The sequence below is a fragment of the Mya arenaria genome, chromosome 1 (genome assembly GCF_026914265.1).
Source record: "Mya arenaria isolate MELC-2E11 chromosome 1, ASM2691426v1".
Taxonomy (NCBI): Eukaryota; Metazoa; Mollusca; class Bivalvia; order Myida; family Myidae; genus Mya; species Mya arenaria.
Genome location: NC_069122.1, coordinates 56,238,005 through 56,263,266, shown reverse-complemented (window position 1 = coordinate 56,263,266; position 25,262 = coordinate 56,238,005). Strand labels below are relative to the sequence as shown.

The 25,262-nt window shown below is 34.3% G+C and overlaps 1 protein-coding gene across 3 annotated transcripts in view; it reads left to right on the top strand.

The window, feature by feature from the left end:
* The window catches only part of LOC128231155 (nostrin-like), a 31,689-nt gene extending 11,992 nt beyond the window's left edge, over positions 1-19,697 (top strand). The window contains exons 2-17 of one of the 3 annotated variants that reach the window (XM_052943634.1): positions 1,395-1,979; positions 2,477-2,562; positions 3,156-3,236; positions 3,955-4,017; positions 5,582-5,663; positions 6,461-6,523; positions 7,322-7,414; positions 8,004-8,120; positions 9,005-9,112; positions 10,287-10,406; positions 10,820-10,928; positions 11,436-11,524; positions 12,364-12,492; positions 12,671-12,785; positions 14,194-14,313; positions 14,699-19,697. In XM_052943634.1, the coding sequence (XP_052799594.1) occupies positions 1,812-1,979; positions 2,477-2,562; positions 3,156-3,236; positions 3,955-4,017; positions 5,582-5,663; positions 6,461-6,523; positions 7,322-7,414; positions 8,004-8,120; positions 9,005-9,112; positions 10,287-10,406; positions 10,820-10,928; positions 11,436-11,524; positions 12,364-12,492; positions 12,671-12,785; positions 14,194-14,313; positions 14,699-14,802 (1,647 nt within the window). In that variant the 5' untranslated portion in view covers positions 1,395-1,811 and the 3' untranslated portion in view covers positions 14,803-19,697. Of the gene's footprint in view, positions 1-1,358; positions 1,980-2,476; positions 2,563-3,155; positions 3,237-3,954; positions 4,018-5,581; positions 5,664-6,460; positions 6,524-7,321; positions 7,415-8,003; positions 8,121-9,004; positions 9,113-10,286; positions 10,407-10,819; positions 10,929-11,435; positions 11,525-12,363; positions 12,493-12,670; positions 12,786-14,193; positions 14,314-14,698 lie in introns of all 3 variants that reach the window. The other 2 variants (XM_052943624.1, XM_052943643.1) reach the window with 2 other exon arrangements.
* Positions 19,698-25,262: the final 5,565 nt, after the last annotated feature.

The following is a 25,262-nucleotide window of genomic DNA, read 5'->3' as shown; positions in this document are numbered from 1 at the left end:
TTTAAACACTGTCTGTCGATACCCAGATAAAAAAATTCGGAATAACGATATTTTGATCAACAATTTTTAGAAAAAGAAAGCGTTTGCTCATAATTTTTGCTGTAAAGTATTAAGTCGTGAAGATTGCAATGTAGGCTATAAGTTACCAACATGTTGCATTTTGTTTGAGTGATCGTTCAGTATACATATTTATTGAATCGAATTATTGTTTAATAAATGACAAATGATTTGTTATTATATTTTTTTATAAAAAAAAACATTATGCATGTAAAACAAAATGACAGCACATGTATGCAATTGTAACAGTATAAACAAGTAACTGGTCCTTTCTCCGGATTGCTCGGTAACTGGTCGAGTGAGTAATGTGGTGATCAGATTTGATGATTTCAAGTGATATTCAGATTGGGTAAACCAGCCGTTATATACTCACTTCACCTCCGATGTTTGTTACATACGCGTGCTAAATGTCATTCATTAACAAGCTCTAACTATGCGTCATTAGTACCTCAAGCCGATGCCCGAGTGCTATCGCAGGATGGTGTGAATACTATAAATTCATAAATAGGTATGAAATGACAAATCAGGACTTTAATTTTTACTTCGAAATAGCAATTTCTAATTATTCAAAAGTTAATTAAACATTACAAAGATGGAATAAAATCGGAAACAGAAAAATAAATTTGAAATAGCGATAATTAAGGATAAATGGTGTTCAGAGTGGTATTTAAATGTATATAAAATCTTGTTCACAAAGTTTTGTATTGATTTGAAGTTTAAATCTCAATTCCAGAATATATTTCTTAGTTTGAAACAAGTTTCTTGGAAATAATTCTTGGCAACATGGTCTTAGGAATATCCATCTAATTGCGTTTTCCTTGAAGAAATTCTCAGGTTTGCACTTTTGTCTGAAAGGTTGAAGAAATGTTGCATCATTAACTTCATGCATTTGATGTCAGTGGTTTTGCTTGCAATGTTATTTAAAGCAGTTCTAACTGCTTGGCACTATCATAACATTGGGATTATAACTGTGTCAAGTGTATGAAACCACTGCTATTGTTCAAGAAAGCTAAATATTTCCTTGTGGGTTAAAGAAGTGTTTTAGAATTTAACATCCATAATCAAAAAGATTGAAAAGATTGATAAATAGTTAGTTTATCAGATATTAGAATTAGACCACATTGTATGAGTCATGGTTTAATTGAGATATATATATATGCATTTGTGTTACTGGATTTCAATATTATAAGGGAGAGATTTTATTCGTGGATGTTAAAATTGAAAATAACGATAGTGAAATGCATATCAGTATATGCATATCAGTATCAGTTTGTATATTTATTTTTAATCACACCATGAAGTTCATACTGATAAATTGATTGCCTGGAATTACTCAGATGCCAGATAGGCTAACCTGTGGCAGCATTATGTACAAGGCTATCCAGGAATATAGAAATACTAGATAGGAAAGGGAAACTAGTGCTGCAGTTGACAGGACAGTGAAGCATCTTTGTGTGATATTGTGGATGTATACAATTTATGAAAAGTGTTATTTAAGTTCAAAGACAATACATTTACATGTAAAAAAGGTGCCTTTAAAGACTCCTTAATTCAAAGATCAGATGATACACATGAAATGAAAGAAAAAGTAGTAATAACATTTCATTACAATACAAGATAATGTGAGAATAAATTGTATTGAATTCTGTGATGGTACATTAAAAAAATGTAAGAAAAAAACTCTATTTGAAGATTTATGAATAATGTAAGAAGTGGTGTTTAAGTTCAAACATTTTATATGAAACACCTGAAGGATGAATTCTCCAGCCCACCATCACAAGCATGAAGGACACTGTCAAACATGTCGAGAACAGCGCAAAAGTCACATGTTTGGCCCAATTGGAGTTGTTATTCCCAATAATTTGCAGACATGGATTAACTCACAGTTACTCCCCTTTGATAACATAGAGGCCATTGCTCAGGTGTGTAATTGAGTGGGGGCAGGATGTTTGTTTTTGTTGTTGGGGCTTGAACCATTATGACCTTGATGATCTCTTGGTGGAGGGCTGTACACCTTATCACCAGTCCAATCTCACCCTATGGTATTGGTTCGGGTGTATGTAGAATTTTGCAGCAGATAACCACCATAAATGGCACTTTACAGAAGTATTCATACTTAAATCTATATGTCTAGAACTGAATGCTGGCCAATTGACAGCATGCCAAACCTCTCTTTTATAAATAATCATTACTTTTAAACCAAGAGGGATTCACTTGGCACATGATTACCCTGGACAATCAAATGTAAGTGGAATTAGATTCAATTTTTTATCCAATTAAAGATTTTGCATGTAATTACTGAGGGCTGTGATAATCACATTGAAGTGTCGTATTATATTGTATACTGAAGTTGCATACTGGTACATTTATCTTGAAACTCCAATATTAATCTTAAATAATACTTTTTTTGTATTTTCAGGGAGTGACGGGCTTTGATGAGCTGAAAAAGTACATGAAACAGGGCAGCGAGTTCTGCAAGGAAGTGGCATTTATTATACAGGAAAGGTAAATGGGAAATCCCTCTCTCATTATGTCAAATGTTGAAGTATGGTCATAGCCTTGGTGTTGATGTCATTGGTGTCTTTGTGCAAAATTTCTAACCTGGGCGTAACTCATGAATCATTCTAGATAATCACATCAAACTTGGTACACTTCTTGCCAGAAACGGTACGCACATGTACAGCTTGGATAATGTATAGCTTGACTGTGGGTTTAATAATTGAGTTATGTCTCTTCTTACAGATTGGCTCTTGTTTTTATTTTGTGCTTAAATCAAATGTTTGGCCATATATGAAAATATGAAAGTCAAATTGTAGTTTGTCAGAACTAAACTTGTTTCATTTAAGGCCTACTAGAATTAAGACAGTACTAATTTGAAATCTTATGGTGGAAATACATACTCTGACCAAGGTAGCTTGTAGAAAAAAAATGGTTATTTATTCTAAAGGGTAAGGCTAAACAATTTGAGCTTTTTAACAAGGTCATTTAGAGCTCGAACTGGGAGTCCCTGACCTGCAAATTGTGTCACAGACTCTGATTTTCCGCATCAGGGAAATACAGATTTTCAATGTGTTTTTTTCATGTTGTGTACATTACAGGGCGGAGCTGGAGACCAAATATCACAAGGGACTCACTAATGTTGCGACCAAATTGTCGAGAGCAGCTAACAATTGTCTTGGGTAAGAGTGTTGTTATACTTCAGGATTGATTACACTTGTCAGTGCATTCATACTGTATGTATGAAGGAGGGTAGGTAGCCAAATCAATGAAGCACTCTAGCGCTTCTTCGGAAATTTGAAGGCATGCGCTTCCCTGTACATACAGCATGAATGCACCCAAAAAGTGATAAATCTTTGTTTACATTTGGAATCATTATTAATCATGATTGAAGATTAGTACAATCTTCTTCAGCCGAGGATTTATTGTAAAAAAAAAGGTTATCGCAAACATGTTCATATAAAAGAGGAGCAGATAATCGTAATGTCGTATACCATTGGTTAAATGCAATCAGGAGCAACAATGAGTAAAACAATAATGTCATATTATACAACTTTTTTTATATATAAAAGACTGGGCAGATGTATTTTAGCTTGGATAATCAAATGTTATTGAAACAAAATATGGAAAAGCTTGTTTTATAACATATAGATTGTTAAAACTAGCAGAGATAATAAAATAGTAGTAAAAATGATATACGTACATGTATAAATACAACAATGATTTCATTGACTGAGAAAGTGAACACAAGATGGTTGGGCATCACCCACACACCAAGCAATTTGTAAAAAAAAAACCTTGTGTTTTATATTTAGTAATATGTTACTCTTTTTGAAATATAATACTTCTGTATATTGTTAAGTGTATTTATATACATATACACATGTTGCATATTCCCAGGTCATTGGGTGAAGGCTGGAAGGCAGTTGCCTCAAGTGTAGAAACAGAGGCAGAACTACACAAGTAAGTTACAGGATTCCAGATTTATTAAGTGTTGCTTTTTGTGTGCATAAGTTTGTTAATATGGTTTGTTATAAAATAGGTTAAGTATCACTGTATGAATCACAATTGAAATTGTTTCCTGATACTTCTAAAACAATAGGCTTTGATGAAATCAAGACAGTCATACAATACCAGTTGATATTAATTATGTCTGCCATAAATGCATAATATGGAAGACAGAATTGTCTGGCATGATTATGGTCCCGACAAAATATTAAGATAGAAAAATATCCAATGTGTACTCTATTTTATTCATTTTTGCACTGTCAGCGTTAAATTTGGATTATTACAGAAATACTCCCAGATAAGATTTACCACAATTGATAAATATTCCAAAAAGGGGGAATAAATGTTGAAATGAAGGATACCGCGATTAATTTGAAAGAAAAGAGCATAAAACACAGTATTTCTACCTTATGAGACTATAGTAGAACACAGAAAATCTTTAAGCATTCACCAATCTAATATTAATATTTTTGCGCTTTCTGCTATTAAATACATTATTAGCTCGTCTGTTTTTCGAAGAAAAAAAGTCGAGTTATTGTGATAGCCTTGGCGTCGTCGGCGTCGTCTGCGTCTGCGTCTGCGTCGTCGTCGTCGTCCAAAAACTTTAACCTTACCTCATAACTCAAAAACCGTTCAACATTTTCACATTAAACTTGCTACACGTGTTCCTATTAACACTATGCATGTTTATAGCAGGTCATATAATTTTGCCTTTAATTAATATTGAGTTATCCCCCCTTTTCGACTTGGAATTTCATCAGACGAGCGTTGGCACCCACTCCGCGGTGCTCTTGTTACAATCTTGTTATCAGTAAATTATTTTTTTCCATAAATGCATTATTTAGTAAGTTGTTAAAAGTTTATCAGTCAAAATTGATATTTGTTATACATGTGAATGTATTAATTTTGATTAATAGCATGACTTTAACTTAATTGTATGCACAAGCTTATCACAACAGGTGATTGGTTACATTGTAAAAAATGGTTTGTGAATATTGTTAGAGCTGTAAATGTCCTGCAAATGTCTAGTAAAAAACAACCACTTAAGTCTGAAGTTGAAAGTCTTAATTCCTGATTTCAGGATTGGTCTTGGATTTAACACCCCTAGGGCTCTATTGCAAAAACATTTTAGGTTCAAATTGTACCTTTTTTGTTACATTCAACAATAATGTTTTATTCCACTGTTAGAAATTGTTCTGCTTAATAAGTATTCTGCAATCAATATAATGAAACCTTCATTTTTAACAATGAAAATCCACTTTAAAGCACTTGTTTCTTTATTAAGAAATATAACGATGCAAAATTGTACATGTAAGTATATATATATATATATTAAATAAAGTCCTTAAGACTATTTTGATATGGTCCCTGGTTGTTATTACATTCTAGAAGATTTGTAGCAGAAAAAGCATATTGAAAACTGGAAATCTATAGATTATAAGGGCTTAATAGTAAGACTTCTTGGATAGTATAATATCAAAAAATGAAATACTTAACAATTTGTTTATTTTCTTTTCAGAAATTTATCCACAGCTTTACTAGAAGATATTGCAAAGCCATTAAAACATTTGGTTGAAGGTCAGAACAAGGCTAGAAGACCAGTAAGTACTTCACGTCTGACACATTGTTTGCTCCCCATTTTTCTTTTGAAGAAACGGACATTGAAGTATTGTCATAGCCTTTGTGTCAACATTCTTGTAGCCATTCTGCATCTTGGATGAAATATATAGGTTTCAATAATTCAGAAGTCATTTATATAAAGACAAACGCATGAAATTTGGTATAAATGTAAGCAATGACTATGCAAGTTTGTGTAGCAAGTTACCTTACTGCAGCTAAAATATGTTTTGAGTTTACACCCTTGGTTAGAAAATAAAAATCTAATCTTCATTGGTATCAGTTTTTGGGTGTTCTTTGTTTATTTTAACCTCATGTGATGTAACTGGTAATAGTTGAGAACAGAGAGGTCTGTTTTCTTGATTGAAATACTGGTAAATAAAATAATGCAGTTTGACATCTAATTTTTTCTTCAACTGTTTTATTGATGTGTTATGTATGGACCCTCATTGTATTACTTTTTTAGTGATTTAAATATAGACAATGCTAACAATATGTCAAGTAAAAAGATACATTTGTAAGTTAGTGATGCTGAATAACTGGCAAGTTGAGTGTGGTCTAGTGGTTAAGGTGTCTGCCTCTCACCCAAGAAGTTAACTAAATGACTTCGTGGCTCATGTATCTTGCCCATTTTCAAAACTCCACCCCGCCCTTTTCAAATCCTGGCTCTGAGCACTGTAAAGTTATTTTGAAAAATAAAAAAATATAGTGAGAAATTTAGTCTGAAGATAATCAACAAAATATATAAGACCTCTTTCAAATGTTTGAATTTTGTTTGCAGATTGAAAGTACAGTGGAAAAGTCCCTCAAATCTTTAACAGAGAAGAGAAGTGAAGAAAACAAGGTAATATGATACAAGGATAGATCCGGGTAGAATTGTGTATCTATGTGCTAGGTTATGACAAGGAAGTGGGATGTTTATCTCTTTGTTTACATTATGTCAATAAACCAAACCAACCTGGGAATATAAGTCAAACTTGTGCTACTTTGTATAACCAAAGAAATGAGCTTCATATGAAAGTTTTGCTCTTTGGACATCATTCTTTCAATATGAACAACTTAAATATGCATACATCACAGTTTAACAATGATATGACTGGTATGCATACATCACAGTTTAACAATGATATGACTGGTATGCATACATCACAGTTTAACAATGATATGACTGGTATGCATACATCACAGTTTAACAATGATATGACTGGTATGCATACATCACAGTTTAACAATGATATGACTGGTATGCATACATCACAGTTTAACAATGATATGACTGGTATGCATACATCACAGTTTAACAATGATATGACTGGTATGCATACATCACAGTTTAACAATGATATGACTGGTATGCATACATCACAGTTTAACAATGATATGACTGGTATGCATACATCACAGTTTAACAATGATATGACTGGTATGCATACATCACAGTTTAACAATGCTATGACTGGTATGCATACATCACAGTTTAACAATGCTATGACTGGTATGCATACATCACAGTTTAACAATGCTATGACTGTTGAAAAACTTGTTACTTCTATGATGTTTTTAAGAAATAGCCAAACAAACGTGTACATGTAGTCTTATTTTCCTACCTTAATTTATCTCCTGTTTATATCACTTGTTTCAGGCCAAAAAGGCAGCATACGACTCAGCCAAATCCCATGAAAAAGCTGAAGAACCAAAGTCAGGGAAGGTGAAAACAGAAAAAGATTTCACCAAAGTATGTGAAGTGCTTAAAAATAATTTTACTATTCTTACTTTGTCTGTTCAAAGAAAAGTCAGTTTCGTTGTTGCTGTCGGCGTAGAGAAACTAACCATGGCTTTCATTTTTTTTTTCAAGATATTCACATGAAACTTGGGACACATGTTGCCAGGGCTTATAGACACATAACTTGTGTAGCAAGGTTTTAGTAATTGTTCAGTTATGTCCTTTGGAACCTTAAGAAAAACAACCAGATCCAGAGCTCTTGTCATAATAATAGTATAATTCAATGTAAGATATAATGACCCTTGACACAGGATGTTTGTCACCTTGAAACCTTGCGCTTCTTGAAAGATCAGTACATGTACTCTGTCTGAAAAAAATAAATATTTACTCACTAAAGATATGACATAGTTTCTCATTGCTAAAAATACAAATACAGCTCCCATGGTTGTATGTATGTCAAACGTCATGGGTATATTTTAGATTATTTGCAAACTTTTTTGTGAATAACATGTCTGATATGATGACAGAAACCCAATATACCCATATCTACTTGTGTTGGTTCACATATACACTGTTTCATGTCACTGAGTTTCCGTTACAGACTGAGAAAAAGCAGAAACAGGCAATGGAAGCTTTACGGAAGGCAGACAAACACTACTGTGAATGTTGTGAAAAGGCTGAAGTTGCGAGGCAGGAGTGGGACTTTTGTGTTAATAAGGTATGAAAAGGAGTGAGCTTGTTTGGTTGCGTGATGGAATATTTATCACTCCTGTGACAGCTCTAGTTTATCAATGATCCCAATGCCAAAAAGAATACTATTTTTCCCATTTTAATTTTTTTACATTTTGAAAATAAAATTTAACCAGTCAAAGCAATCGCACTACTACTAAATCATTGTTTGGGCACTCCAGACTGGACCATTATCTATAACCCTTTTTTCAATGAACAAATATGTGTAAGTTTCAAACCAGAAGATTTATGTGTGGTACACATAATAAATATCTGTACAATTTCTGGCAGCCAATGTATAGATGGTTGTGTTTAAATGCAAAAAAAAATCACTAACCCGTCATGGCTTCTGACTTGGTTGGTCATGTTTCCAGTTACTGCCATGTAAATGAATACGGAAGGCAGGCACATTTTATTTTTAATGTTTGTTTGAATTGTTATGAATTGAAGAGATAAATTATATCAACAGGTAAATTTAACGAAAGAAATCCTTTATTAGTATTTAACATATGTGAAAAAGAACAGCAGGTATTTGGAATTTTAAACACTGTTTCACTCGTCTAGAGAGCTTCTATGAAATAAAACAATGTCGTCATAATACTAAGTATTCATGCAAAATGAACGTCAGTAAATTCTCTATAGAAAAATCTGGAGCATTGTGTATATCTGGTCTTGTCCCTGTAATTGCTTAGAATGAAATTTATAATATGTTTAAGCAATTAGTTATCCTTATTTATGGGATTTTAATGAGTTGCCATTTAATAAAAACATAAATGAAACAAGTTTAGGAAAACAAAATTATTACAAAAGAGTATTGTGAGCCAACATGTCAACCATGAAAAAACAAGGTCTTCATTGTTTCACGTGTTTCAGGCAAATGTGCAATTACAAGATCTGGAGGAGGACCGAATTACCAAGATGAATGATTTCCTCAACCAGTACAGTAGTCACCTCTCCACACTGGGGCCAAGACTAACAGAGGTACACTGCTCTGGTCATTTAAGTAGCTTGTCAGTTTAATGAAGAAAAACTGTGATGTTGTTGGCGTCTGTTGTTGTGTCGTCTGCATACAAAAACTTCAACGTTGGCCATAACTCAAAAAATGTTTAAGATATTGAAATGAAACTTTTACCTATGTAACCAGTAATAAAGATTACAATCATTATATTGTGCAAGATCAATATCTTTGGCTTTAATAACTGATTGAGCCCTTTGTGATTGCATTTAATTGACTCAAACAGTCTGAATTTTGAATATTAATAGCACTTGTCTAATGCAATGCATTCACTTCAAAACCTGGGACAAATTTCCGTACATGATTAGTGCCGTCTCACAGGATGTTTGAAGTGTCATTTTGAGGGAAAAAATCAAAGCTAGACAAACTGTTGAATTCAGAATAAATTGTACTCTAATAATATTTAAATCCTTGCCTTCATGAAGTAACATCATGATATAATTTGATATATATAACTAATGTAATTACTGTACTTTTGACATCATAAATGAATGCTGTGCACATATTATAGCGACATTTTATGTTTGTAATGGTTTAAAACATCGAAGTAGTATTTACATTTTAAAGAAAATATCATGTTCGCGTTCATTCAATATGAATTTTAGTAAATAGAGGACAATTGTATGTATCACTGTAAGATTGCTGTTCTTGAGGTGAAATATGTTGCGCTCTTGTACTGAAACCAACAATTTCTCTTTTCATTATTTATATGCCTAAAAAGCATATAAAATGACTGTTTATGGTAGTTTTTCAGAAAAGCGCGCCATAATGTATACAATGTAATGTCATTCCACATCTGATGTCCTTTCCTTAAATATTGCGTCTCAGCCCCATGTGCTCTGACATTTGATTTGAAAGTAAGAGCGGGCTAAAACTTGAAATTGTTATTTCTCTGTTTGAAACAGTGAAATATCATTTTTATTTCACTGTAATAAATCAACCACCAGACAGCATATGATAAATTTATTTACTAAAATTGATAAAAACTCAAAAAGAATAAATTCCCTATTGAATAGCCACTCATGCAATATCAGCTTTGTTGATATGTTTTTTGGCAAAAATTCCAGTGATGTGACACTGATGCTTGGCTACAGATATTTCCATGCACAATGATGACATAACATTTGTGTTTGATTGCAGAGTTGTGATAAGTTACATAAGACTGTGAGAGCGGTAGACGTAGGATCCGATTTGAAAGAAGCTGCAAGTCAGCGGGGATCAACGCAGTTTACTCCTGAACAAATACTCATTGACTGCTATGTAAGACAGATTTTCTAGTATCAGTTTTAATAGTATAATATTTGATTTATTTAGCCTGAATCTACTCATGGTTGGAACACACACTATATTATTCTGATTACTCTAAAGAATATACCTTGAAAAAATAGGCAAGGGTAACTTCATATTGCGTCAGTAATATTATTTAACCATAACTTCTCAGCTATTTCTGTTGCCTGGTTATGTCTCATGTATTCAATCACATTCGCTCCTGTTAGCTTTTAATTCCATGTTTCATGTAGATATAACATGGCCTTCCTATCATTATGGTTACTCAAGACTTTTTAGAGAAATTCTTTTTTTTTTGTCAGACTCTGAGATTATTTTCTGATGCATTAATACTTAATTTTATATTTATATATATAATACACATTCAGCCATTTATCTATCACTAGGCAGAAGACAAACAGTTCAGTATAAAGGCGGACCGTCGAAAAACAGCGTTACAAACTTACCTGTTACACATACGACAGTCTATAGAACGGGAACAGAAGGGCAGAGAAGGTATTGTGTTGGATCTTCACATGATGTTGTTTCACATTGAGCTGATTGTTCAGAACTTTGTTAAAGTTAACACGGTAATGAAAGACATCCTTGTTAAATTCTACACATGAAATATTTGATGATGTGCCAAAATTATTAAATGAAACAAGTACAGCTGACACAGTTGTCAGGAACTCTGCCGATTAAAAGTGTGTCCATCAAACATCCAGAGCAGTACAGATTTGTAATTTAACAACGATGACATTAACAATGTTGTTAACTTTAACAAAGTTCTGAATATTCGGCCCAATGTTAGCTTGTCTGTTTTCAAGTGGAGATATTGTCTTATTCTTGGTATTCTCATCATCTTGCAAAATCTTTGATGGTAGCTTCAAAACAGTTGAAATATATGGACATTAAACTTGGTACACGTGTTCAGATAAACTTATGATATTCGTTAAGTTATTCCCCTTTATAGTCTTAGAGATACAGTCAATATGAAATGTATGATTTACTGTTAATTTTCAGGAGTTGAGAAGCTGGTTGGTGTGTACAAGGAGCGGCCAAACTTTGCAGATGCAGACGCCCAGGAAGAGACCAGACAACGACTCACTCAGGTACCTGCAGATCATGGAAGCCATTCAATTTTATGAGATTAAACCATATGGGATAAAAAGATACTTATTGATATGTTTGATGCAGAATTTGTTTAAAAGCTCATCAATTTACAAAGAACAAATATTTTTTAAACAACAAGCTAGTACTCTCAATTGGACGTGAAATGGCCTTATCCTTCATAGACAAAAACATATGTTTTAAAATCAGTTTAGGTTTTTTTTTAAAGTAGTTGTTCACTTAACAAAAAGCCTAGCAATTGATACCAAAATAATATGGCCTTACCTGGCATCAAAATTTCATATAATTGAGTATTGGGATGATATGTACCTTAATACAAAGGGGATATTATGATAGGATGTTTTTCTTACGTCGAAGTTTTGCGGGTAAACAAATGTCTATCATAATATTACTTTAATAATAACTCTCTTTGACCGTTATCCCTCTTTACGCGCGTTGCTTTTAGTTTAAACCAATGAAACTGCGCTTAGACTTTACCCTTATTTCCCAGAAGTTTCATTCCAGGAATGATGTCCTAAATCAATCGTATTAATGATTAAGTACAGCTACTTTAATATAAACACTGATCAGAAATTGAATACGTTTGAAATAATATATTTTTGAAATATAGTACAGTTCTGAAAAAATAAGGTATTAAAGTAGTAAGTTAATTATGTAAAAAACTAAAACAAAAATCAATGTGTTAATGGTAGCACTCAACACATGCTACTTTGCTGATACGTGTTTGGAAAAAAATAGTTGTTAAATTAAAAAAAAAAAGATACATATGATAAATAATTACACTGTTTAATAACAGTATGAAATGTATTTCTTCTTGCAGATGATATATATGACCAACTTCTTAGAGGCGAACCATTATAAGATTGCCTCCAACATAGCGGAGTTGGACGGGACCAATAAACCCTCACACAAGTTTGCCAAATATATCGAGGGCTCCAGAGATAAACAGGTATGTAATGTTGGATTACCACTATTCTGAGACTCAGTAAAACAAAACAGGACCTGATAAAACATGGATCATAATAGTAATTGTAATGTGACTGAAGTTGTAAATTTCACATAGGTTTGCATGCACAATATTGTTATTTAGCTTTAACCTGTACAAGACATTGGCATTTGTCTTTCAGGGAATGCTAGTGAGCACTTTAAAACTGCCCATGAACCTTGCTGTAGAGGGAAGAACGGGCTATGATGCCACCAGTGTGACACTAGGGGCCCTGGCTAGTGATGAGCCATTTAATGGTAAGTACACAGATTTTCTCTGTATATTAGAGAGGTGGCGAAACACTTCTTTTAGCGGTACAAGCATGTGAGTACTACTTTTTGTGCACTACATCATCAAGCTATATTTACACCTCAACTTCCATTCCTTAAATGAACTGCCTTTTGGCAATTGCGTTTATCAATCGATGGGTGCAACATCTTCGGATATGTTCGTATTGCAATTCATCGCATAACGATATACATGAAAACTATTGATCTTGTTATTGTTTGTATTGTGTCACCAGATCCCGTAAAATATAAATCAACATTTTAAAAAGTGTGTATTATATTTTAAATGTGTTTTTTCAATAAGTGTTTAAATTTTACATTTAAAAGTGATTTCAAGTGGTTGATCTTTTCCCACGTTATTGTGACGTCATTTGAAAAAAACATTTCCGGTTACAGTTGTGTCGTTCTATTTACAGAATGGGTAAAGAAAAGAATACTGAAAGGTTTTCTAAATGAAATGAAGTATTTTTTTAACAATTCTTGAATGAAAGTATGAACTATTGGTGTAAATATAAGGAATGAATTGCGGGGTTGTTGTCATTATCGGGGATATGAACGCTATTGGGCTGGTCAAAGTACGCATGGAGTCTTTCGGACTCCACACATTTTGACGAGCCCAATTGCGTTCATACCCTGATAATGACATAAGCCCCGCAATTTATTCCTTAAATGTGTACATTGTACAAGTTTATAACTACATGTAATTGTATAAATACATGTATGATAGCCTGGGGAAAGTATTCCATGCGAGTATGAATGAGTACTAGTTCAAGTTTAAATGAAATTCGTAAATGACCTTTAAATTTCACAGCAAATTTTACATGTACATGCTAAACATACAAGAAGCTGTACATGTTGTATTTTTGCAACTGCTCTCATGTTGAAATTAAGAGAAAATGAGCTACACTGTCTCATGTTAGGGAAATGAGCTAACATGTTTGATCAACAGCCAGATCACTGTCATTCTCTCTGGTTTTGATCAAATTCACTTTGACTCTTCAGTCATACTCAAGGATTTGTTATATCTCCATTGTTTTAATAAACTAGCAGATAGCATTATTTATTCCAAAGTTACTGCCCGTAAAATTTTCAAAACTTTTTTTAGCTTATGTTATAAAAAGGTTACAACAATGTATTGAAACTATTTAAAAATATCTTCATTCACTAGTACAAGTCAAGTAATCCTACTTTCTGTAGCAAAGCATGGTTATACTTCTGTAGTTGCAAGCTTTCTATTGTAAATGTTTTCTGCAGCAAAGCATGGCTATTCTTCAGTGGTCACAAGCTTTACACTATTAAAATGTTTCTCACAGCAAAGCATTGCTATTCTTTAGAAGTCACAATCTTTGCACTGGTAAAATGTTTCCTCTTTTCACAGATGACGATGAGTTTGACGATGATCCGGTCCCACAGGCCCAGAACAACCGTGTGATTGGTCGATGTAAGGCTCTCTTCGAATACCCTGCTCAGCAACCTGATGATCTGGGATTGCATCCGGGTGAGTCTGATATTTATTTTATTATAACTATCCAGAACTTGGCCCAGAACAATGGGGTGATTGAACAATGTCAGACCATGTTTGTCTTCTTTTACGTTTTGAAAGATGAAATCCTACCAGGCAAGTGACTCTGACCATGAGTCAGTTTGGCTTGTCCTAACCATAATGGCACACAAGTTAACAATGAGAATATATTATGATTAAAATGATATTGTATTTGTCTGTAAAATGAGTTACCATCAGATGAACATTGAGGCAGCAAGAAAGCAATATATAAGATATTTGTTACACATGTCTTATGTTTGTGTGTGAGCTTTAAACAGACTATCTAATAACCGATATAAGTTAGTGTATTCTGGACTTATTTATGCCTTAACATTTTCAGGTGATGTGGTGAATATCTATGAAAAATTACCGGACGGCTGGTGGCAGGGTGAATTAAATGGTCATGTTGGTTTGTTTCCTGCAAGCTATGTAGAAGAAATGTGATATTGTAAATACAGATTCTTATTTGACTGATTTTGATAAAGACTGTAATAGCTAGCTGAAGACACCGTTTGGTTAGCTTGGTTGATATAGCATCACTCTAACTCTAATGGAAATGTGTTCTTTCTTGCTAGCTTCCTGCAGAAACTGTGATTGTGTGTACAGGAAGTGTTCTGAGATGATTTTTATGTGATATTGAAAAAGCCAGGGCTAAATGTTCGAATTTCAGTTTGCTAAAATGCAATTGTATCTTGAACTAACTGAAGAATACTCTGTGACTAAAAGTAAACCAAACACGAGGTACAATTTGGATTAACAGATGTATCAGGATTTAGTTTGAATTGAATTTAATGCAGTTATATTCTGAACTACTTGCTAGTATAGAAAACTGTTAAAATTCATTGTGGTTTGGTGCGAAAGCATGGACAATTGGTGTGAATTGGACAAAATGTGCAGGGGGTTTTAAAATTCAGGATAAATCCTAAAGTCAGGGTTGAGGGCTTTCAATTTCAGACTATTGGACATTTGTTGGAAGTTTTTTCTTTGGTAGAATTTGCATAACAATAGTAAGGAGTAATTTGAAATGGTCATAAATGGCTTTAATAAACAATTCCAACATGGGTTGTTATACTGATATATATTTTTGTTTTTTTGTTTTTAAATGCGGGTTGCAAGATCATTGTTTCTTTTTCAAATTTAAAGTTAAAAGTGTATTTCTGAATATACACATGTTAATCATGTTTTCAGTGGAAATGTTCACCTGTTAAAAATGTAATAGAAAATAACACAGAAAACAAACGATAGTTGTAACTCTTTTAAGCTTTACTTTTTTTTCGTTAAAGTCGTGGTATTGTCCAGTTTTGGTGTCGCTGCCTCGTCATTGTGTAAAGACGGTAACCATGGCAATAATCTCAAAACCGTTCAAGCTATTTAAATGAAACTTGGCATACATGTTGGCAGAGACAATTCACACTTGTACAGCAAGGGACATAACCCTTATCTGTTGAATTATGTCCCTTCTTCAGCTGAAAAAAATCAGGCCACACTCTTGTTTATTTCCGACACAAACTTTACAAGCCATGTTCATGTAGCACCTTTTCTTAAACAACTGTTGTACAATATAATTGCTTCTTTCATAATTCTGGTTATTAGAAGACCTTAAATTAATTAGGTACATTTTTTTTTCTGTTTTGGAATAAAGGGTATTTTAAATGATTGTGTTCCTTAAAATAGATAACATTTAGTGCAGTAGAATAGATGAAATTGGATTTTAAGAAATTAAACCCTAGACATTTTTTGTTCATTTAACTATTTTTTAGCGTTATTTTTCGAAGTATTCTTTTAGTATTTGTTATTGTAAAGCATTTATAAGGTAGTAATAAATGTATGTTAGAACAGGTGGCATGTACACACTGACCACACAAGGACTACACACAGACTACACACAGACTACACACTGTCCACATACTGAACACACATACTGCCCACTGTTCACACACTGACTACACACCGTCTACACACAGACCTCACAAACTACACACATACTGCCCACTGTTCACACACTGACTACACACATACTACACACTGTTCGCACACTGACAACACACATACTACACACTGTCCACATACTGAACACACATACTGCCCACTGTTCACACACTGACTACACACCGTCTACACACAGACCTCACAAACTACACACATACTGCCCACTGTTCACACACTGACTACACACATACTACACACTGTTCGCACACTGACAACACACATACTACACACTGTCCACATACTGAACACACATACTGCCCACTGTTCACACACTGACTACACACCGTCTACACACAGACCTCACAAACTACATACATACTGCCCACTGTTCACACACTGACTACACACCGTCTACACACAGACCTCACAAACTACATACATACTGCCCACTGTTCACACACTGACTACACACATACTACACACTGTTCGCACACTGACAACACACATACTACACACTGTTCGCACACTGACAACACACATACTACACACTGTTCGCACACTGACAACACACATACTACACACTGTTCTCACACTGACAACACACATACTACACACTGTTCGCACACTGACAACACACATACTACACACTGTTCGCACACTGACAACACACATACTACACACTGTTCGCACACTGACAACACACATACTACACACTGTTCGCACACTGACAACACACATACTACACACTGTTCGCACACTGACAACACACATACTACACACTGTTCGCACACTGACAACACACATACTATACACTGTTCTCACACTATTCACACACTGGCTACACATTGATGACTCACAGACTACACACTCACTTCACAGTTATTAGCAGTACATTCTGCAGTAGGATGTATTTATCATGCTATGAAATAGCTGACACTATTGTTTGTAATGCAAAGACATATCAATAAGTATTGCCAGTTCACCTATGAAGTATAATATTGTATTCTCAAAATCATCCATTAAACATCAGTTTTACAATTTATGCACATCTTTCACAGGTATATTGGATATTGATTTTAAATCAGTTACATGCATTTCTTACATATATATATATATATATATATATATATATTCAAAACACTATACTAGTATGTATGTTTAAGTTTATTTGGGTTTTTATGCCATGTTATGTGCCATTATTTTGGCATTTCAAAAAAACAAACAAATAAGAAAGACAGCCTTGAAACAGTTGTCTTTGAATCGATTAAGATATTGTTGCAAGATTTGTTCATTTTGGCGTTATTTAGAGCATTATGGATTTATATTTGGGCAATAGTTGTTCTTTTCCTGAAGATATTTATAATATTTATGATGATTTATACAATGTATAATTTCGTGCAATACAATGTTTTTCACCACTTGTTAAAACAATTGCTTCCATGTACCGGGGTACTTGCTTGTGTAGGCCTAACCATATTATTCATATTTATGGCTTTTAACATAAATTATTTTAGATTGAAAGATGAAATCATCTGATTACATTGTAGTTCTAATTTTGTAGAATAGATATTGTAGTAACAAAATCATTGTTCAAACATATTTCCAGACTGTTACAAACTTTTAGCATAGCCTAGGCCTGTGGCACTTTTTTTAGTGTTCAGATTTAAAATTGTAGACTTAAATTTTAAAAAGCAATGTGTTCTTTTCTTGAGAGATTTTCTGTCAAATACTTTAATGTCATAGTTTAATTTCGCTTATACCTGCAATTAAACCATTTTTCAAATTAAAAATGTCACTGAATAATATATGAATAAAATATTGTATATAAAGAATCAATTTATATCATCATTGTTTTATGTATATCGAACATCACATTAATGGTCAGTACACAAAATAGCGTACAGAGAACCTCACAAATATTAATCATGTCTACTGGGACAGTTTTCCCATATGTATGACACTTACCTGCTGATTCATTATGAAATGCTCATTGGTGGCATTTATCTTTACTTATATATATATATATATGTGTGTGTGTTTATGTTTTTTTTTATTATAATACTACTTAGTTTCTTAAGATATTTTAGCTAAAACATTTGAATTATTTGTCGGGAATTATTTCTTAACTAAAACATGAATAACTGAATGTAGAACAGAAGAAGAGCCTATAGCAAAAAACACAAAACTGTTGCTTTAAAGTTTGATTCAGGGAATTTTCAGTGAGTCGGTCAGGCCATTGCCAGAAGTTTCAAGAGTGGCCTAAATAAAGTGTGACCGTTTTTATCTTTGTTTTAAAGAGAGAAAAAGATATTGGAAATTTTGACAGAAGTTTAGTTCTTATAGAACATTCATGTATATGTAAATATTTTTATATTCTAAGATCTGTAGGTTGTATAAATTGTATAAAATGGTCTTAAATTGTGCATAATATTCTATAAAATCCTAGTCTTGACTACTACTGTTTTTGAGTGTAGCCCTTAACTCCCTTGTTTAACACTGGTCATTTAACATGAACCAGTTGTCTGAATCACAAGGCCAATAAAAAATAATCTGGAGTTTCTCGGGCACAATTTTTAGAAAATATTTATAGGGATTGCAGAATATAAGTTATTTATTTCATTATTTCTACTTCCTGTTTCATTATGAATAAATCAACATGTTTATTAGATGCTAAGTTTCAACAAATTCAAATAGTCTTGTAGAAATACGTTTTGGGCTTACATTTAATTATTATCAGATTTTTTTTTTTAATTAAGTTGATGTAAAGAAACGAATCTTTGGTGCCTGAAAAACTAAACATTATTTTTTTTATTTGTTTTTGAAGAACTGCCAAGATATGCTCATTGTGTTAAACACCAGACATGGTGTCATCTTTCTACAAAACGTTTTGTCAGCCATAACTTGTAGACCTTTATTGATATTCATATCATATTTCCTCAGTATATTTAGATTTTCAATAAATGTAATAAAGGATAGGGCAATCAATGATGCATATCATCAACTTTGGGCAGAATAATGGCCCTTGCTTTATGGCATAGGCAGGAAGTTTGGGCACATGTGTCCTAGGGACTTCTGTTAAATGAAAATGAAAATTGTTTTAATGTAAATAAGATAACTCTAATTTGACTGAGTGAGCACAAAAGTTATTTTTCAGAAGAGGCAAACTAATTCACTTACTTAAATCACAGAGGTTTCAATCATTTCCGAGATATATGCATTGCTTGACTCAAGTTGAGCCTTCCCTATTCTCATTTTTCATCCAGTTTATTGTATAAACAGCACCAATAATCCATTATTGTGTAAAGTTATTTGTTAATGATTCACCAATATTTTGTATAATAATCTGTTGATGATATGTAAATGATAATTGTTGTTAAATCTTTAACAATAAAATTATAGACAATGTCGGATTCCAGTGTGTCTTGATATGTGATCCGTGCCCCAATATCGGATTCAAGTGTGTCTTGATATGTGATCCATGCCCCTAATGTCAGATTCCAGTGTGTCTTGATATGTGATCCGTGCCCCCAATGTAGGATTCCAGTGTGTCTTGATATGTGATCCGTGCCCCAATGTCAGATTCCAGTGTGTCTTCATATGTGATCCGTGCCCCAATGTCGGATTCCAGTGTGTCGTGATATGTGCCACAATGCCGGATTCCAGTGTGTCTTGATATGTGATCCGTGCCCCAATATCGGATTCCAGTGTGTCTTGATATGTGATCCGTGCCCCAATGTCCGATTCCAGTGTGTCTGAAAATGTGATCCGTGCCCAAATGTCGGATTCCAGTGTGTCTTGATATGTGATCCGTGCCCCCCAATGTCAGATTCAAGTGTGTCTTGATATGTGATCCGTGCCCCCAATGTCAGATTCCAGTGTGTCTTGATATGTGATCCGTGCCCCCAATGTCGGATTCCAGTGTGTCTTGATATGTGATCCGTGCCCCAATGTCAGATTCCAGTGTGTCTTGATATGTGATCCGTGCCCCAATGTCGGATTCCAGTGTGTCGTGATATGTGCCACAATGTCGGATTCCAGTGTGTCTTGATATGTGATCCGTGCCCCAATGTCGGATTCCAGTGTGTCTTGATATGTGATCCGTGCCCCAATGTCGGATTCCAGTGTGTCTTGATATGTGATCCGTGCCCCCCAATGTCAGATTCAAGTGTGTCTTGATATGTGATCCGTGCCCCCAATGTCAGATTCCAGTGTGTCTTGATATAACCCTTGCCTAACCCTAGAGTTCACATTCAAATAATTGCCTAACCCTAGAATTCACATTCAAAGAATTGCCTAACGCTAGAGTTCACATTCAAAGAATTGCCTAACGCTTGAGTTTACATTCAAAGAATTGCCTAACGCTATAGTTCACATTCAAAGAATTGCCTAACGCTAGAGTTCACATTCAAAGAATTGCCTAACCCTAGAGTTCACATTCAAAGAATTGCCTAACCCTAGAATTCACATTCCAAGAATTGCCTAACGCTAGAGTTCACATTCAAAGAATTGCCTAACGCTAGAGTTCACATTCAAATAATTGCCTAACCCTAGAGTTCACATTCAAAGAATTGCCTAACGCTAGAGTTCACATTCAAATAATTGCCTAACCCTAGAGTTCACATTCAAATAATTGCCTAACCCTAGAATTCACATTCCAAGAATTGCCTAACGCTAGAGTTCACATTCAAAGAATTGCCTAACGCTTGAGTTTACATTCAAAGAATTGCCTAACGCTATAGTTCACATTCAAAGAATTGCCTAACGCTAGAGTTCACATTCAAAGAATTGCCTAACCCTAGAGTTCACATTCAAAGAATTGCCTAACCCTAGAATTCACATTCCAAGAATTGCCTAACGCTAGAGTTCACATTCAAAGAATTGCCTAACGCTAGAGTTCACATTCAAATAATTGCCTAACCCTAGAGTTCACATTCAAAGAATTGCCTAACCCTAGAATTCACATTCCAAGAATTGCCTAACGCTAGAGTTCACATTCAAAGAATTGCCTAACGCTTGAGTTTACATTCAAAGAATTGCCTAACGGTATAGTTCACATTCAAAGAATTGCCTAACGCTAGATTTCACATTCAAATAATTGCCTAACCCTAGAGTTCACATTCAAAGAATTGCCTAACCCTAGAGTTCACATTCAAATAATTGCCTAACCCTAGAATTCACATTCCAAGAATTGCCTAACGCTAGAGTTCACATTCAAAGAATTGCCTAACGCTTGAGTTTACATTCAAAGAATTGCCTAACGCTAGAGTTTACATTCAAAGAATTGCCTAACGCTAGAGTTCACATTCAAAGAATTGCTTAACCCTAGAGTTCACATTCCAAGAATTGCTTAACGCTATAGTTCACATTCAAAGAATTGCCTAACGCTATAGTTCACATTCCAAGAATTGCCTAACGCTATAGTTCACATTCAAAGAATTGTCTAACGCTAGAGTTAAGATCCAAATAATTGCCTAACACTCGAATTCATATTCAAAGAATTGCCCAACGCTAGAGTTCACATTCAAATAATTGCCTAACCCTAGAATTCACATTCCAAGAATTGCCTAACGCTAGAGTTCACATTCAAAGAATTGCCTAACGCTTGAGTTCACATTCAAAGAATTGCCTAACGCTATAGTTCACATTCAAAGAATTGCCTAACGCTAGAGTTCACATTCAAAGAATTGCCTAACCCTAAAGTTCACATTCAAAGAATTGCCTAACCCTAGAATTCACATTCCAAGAATTGCCTAACGCTAGAGTTCACATTCAAAGAATTGCCTAACGCTAGAGTTCACATTCAAATAATTGCCTAACCCTAGAGTTCACATTCAAAGAATTGCCTAACCCTAGAATTCACATTCCAAGAATTGCCTAACGCTAGAGTTCACATTCAAAGAATTGCCTAACGCTTGAGTTTACATTCAAAGAATTGCCTAACGGTATAGTTCACATTCAAAGAATTGCCTAACGCTAGATTTCACATTCAAAGAATTGCCTAACCCTAGAGTTCACATTCAAAGAATTGGCTAACGCTTGAGTTTACATTCAAAGAATTGCCTAACGCTTGAGTTTACATTCAAAGAATTGCCTAACGCTAGAGTTCACATTCAAAGAATTGCTTAACCCTAGAGTTCACATTCCAAGAATTGCCTAACGCTATAGTTCACATTCAAAGAATTGCCTAACGCTAGAGTTCACATTCAAAGAATTGCCTAACCCTAGAGTTCACATTCAAATAATTGCCTAACCCTAGAGTTCACATTCAAAGAATTGCCTAACGCTAGAGTTCACATTCAAAGAATTGCCTAACCCTAGAGTTCACATTCAAATAATTGCCTAACCCTAGAATTCACATTCCAAGAATTGCCTAACGCTAGAGTTCACATTCAAAGAATTGCCTAACGCTTGAGTTTACATTCAAAGAATTGCCTAACGCTAGAGTTTACATTCAAAGAATTGCCTAACGCTAGAGTTCACATTCAAAGAATTGCTTAACCCTAGAGTTCACATTCCAAGAATTGCTTAACGCTATAGTTCACATTCAAAGAATTGCCTAACGCTATAGTTCACATTCCAAGAATTGCCTAACGCTATAGTACACATTCAAAGAATTGTCTAACGCTAGAGTTAAGATCCAAATAATTGCCTAACACTCGAATTCATATTCAAAGAATTGCCCAACGCTAGAGTTCACATTTCAAGAATTGCCTTACCCTAGAGCTCACATTCAAAGAATTGCCTAACGCTATAGTTCACATTCCAAGAATTGCCTAACGCTAGAGTTCACATTCAAGGAATTGCCTAACCCTAGAGTTCACATTCAAAGAATTGCCTAACCCTAGAGTTCACATTCAAAGAATTGCTTAACGCTATAGTTCACATTCAAAGAATTGTCTTACGCTATAGTTCACATTCAAAGAATTGCCTAACGCTAGAGTTTTTATTCAAAGAATTGCCTTACCGCTAGAGTTTACATTCAAAGAATTGCCTAACGCTAGAGTTCACATTCAAAGAATTGCTTAACCCTAGAGTTCACATTCCAAGAATTGCTTAACGCTATAGTTCACATTCAAAGAATTGCCTAACGCTATAGTTCACATTCCAAGAATTGCCTAACGCTATAGTTCACATTCAAAGAATTGTCTAACGCTAGAGTTAAGATCCAAATAATTGCCTAACACTCGAATTCATATTCAAAGAATTGCCCAACGCTAGAGTTCACATTCCAAGAATTGCCTTACCCTAGAGCTCACATTCAAAGAATTGCCTAACGCTATAGTTCACATTCCAAGAATTGCCTAACGCTAGAGTTCACATTCAAGGAATTGCCTAACCCTAGAGTTCACATTCAAAGAATTGCCTAACCCTAGAGTTCACATTCAAAGAATTGCTTAACGCTATAGTTCACATTCAAAGAATTGCTTAACGCTATAGTTCACATTCAAAGAATTGTCTAACGCTATAGTTCACATTCAAAGAATTGCCTAACGCTAGAGTTTTTATTCAAAGAATTGCCTTACCGCTAGAGTTCACATTCAAAGAATTGCCTAACGCTAGAGTTCACATTCAAAGAATTGCTTAACGCTAGAGTTCACATTCAAAGAATTGCCTAACGCTATAGTTCACATTCAAAGAATTGCCTAACGCTAGAGTTCACATTCAAAGAATTGCCTAACGCTAGAGTTTTTATTCAAAGAATTGCTTAACGCTAGGATTCACATTAAATGAATCACTCTTATGGAAGATATCACAAAGAGATTCACCCTTGTTCAATATTTTTAAAAAGTCTCCTGATTCTAGATATCACATTAAAACAAGTGCCCTTACGTCAGATTGCACAAGCACAGAAGTGCTTTTAAGCCAGTTTTCACACACAGAGGTGTGCCAGAGTTCATGTTCAAACAAGTGATGTTAAGCTAAAAGACTTACACAAAGAGTTGCCCTAATGCCAGATTTCAAATTTACAGAAGTGCCATCCCAGGATGCACAATAAAAAATAATGAACTAGTGCCAGAATTCACAAACACTAAAATGCTCTTATGCCAGCTTTTACCAACAAAAACATACACTTTTGAGTGTTTTTTTGCCAGTCTCATAGTCATTGATGTACTAAAATACCTGATTTCACACACAGATGTGCCTCAAGATTGTGCAATAAAAAGTATGTCTAAATGCTATAATTTATCGTCAAAGAAATGAAACTATGCTGAAATTGACATTCAAAGATATGCCATAATGCTTGATTTCACATTCAGAGAAGAACGTTTATATGATTGTACAAAAACATGCCTAAACTGTTAAAATCCACATGTACAATAATTTCCCTTAATACTCGACTTCATATTCAAACAAGTATCCTAAATCCAGATTTAAAACATAAAAGTGCACTAACGCTAGAATTCATACCAAAGGAGATGTCTTATGCTAGAATTCGCATGCAAATTAGTCGCTTATCCAATTCACGTTCAACGAGTGTCCAAATGCTATAATTCACATTCAAATATATGCCATTGTGCCATCTTTCATGTTTGGAGGTGGTCCCTAATATCATAGTGCAGACAGGAAAAAGTGCTCTTATGCTATAATAAACATGGAAACAAGTGCCCCGTGTTCAAAGCGGGTCCTAATACTTTCATTCACATGCAAAGTGTTCTAATTCCTTATGCTAGCCAATAGTTCACATAGAGAGATGTGCCCTAGTGCCAGATTTCACATTCAAAGAAGAAGTTCCCTATTAAATGGTAGAATTTACTTCAAATTAGATCTTATACTAAATTTCAAGAAAAGTACCGATTAGCCATAAACAACTAAAGGAAACAATGTTTGTTGTCATCAAATGTCGATGACACCGAATTAAAAGCCAGTATATGCATTTTGGTGCTAATTATTTTAACTTCCTTGAATTCAGTCGAACCCCGTTGGCTCGAACTCTCAGGGACCGGCGAAAATACCTCGAGCCTGGGAAATTTCGA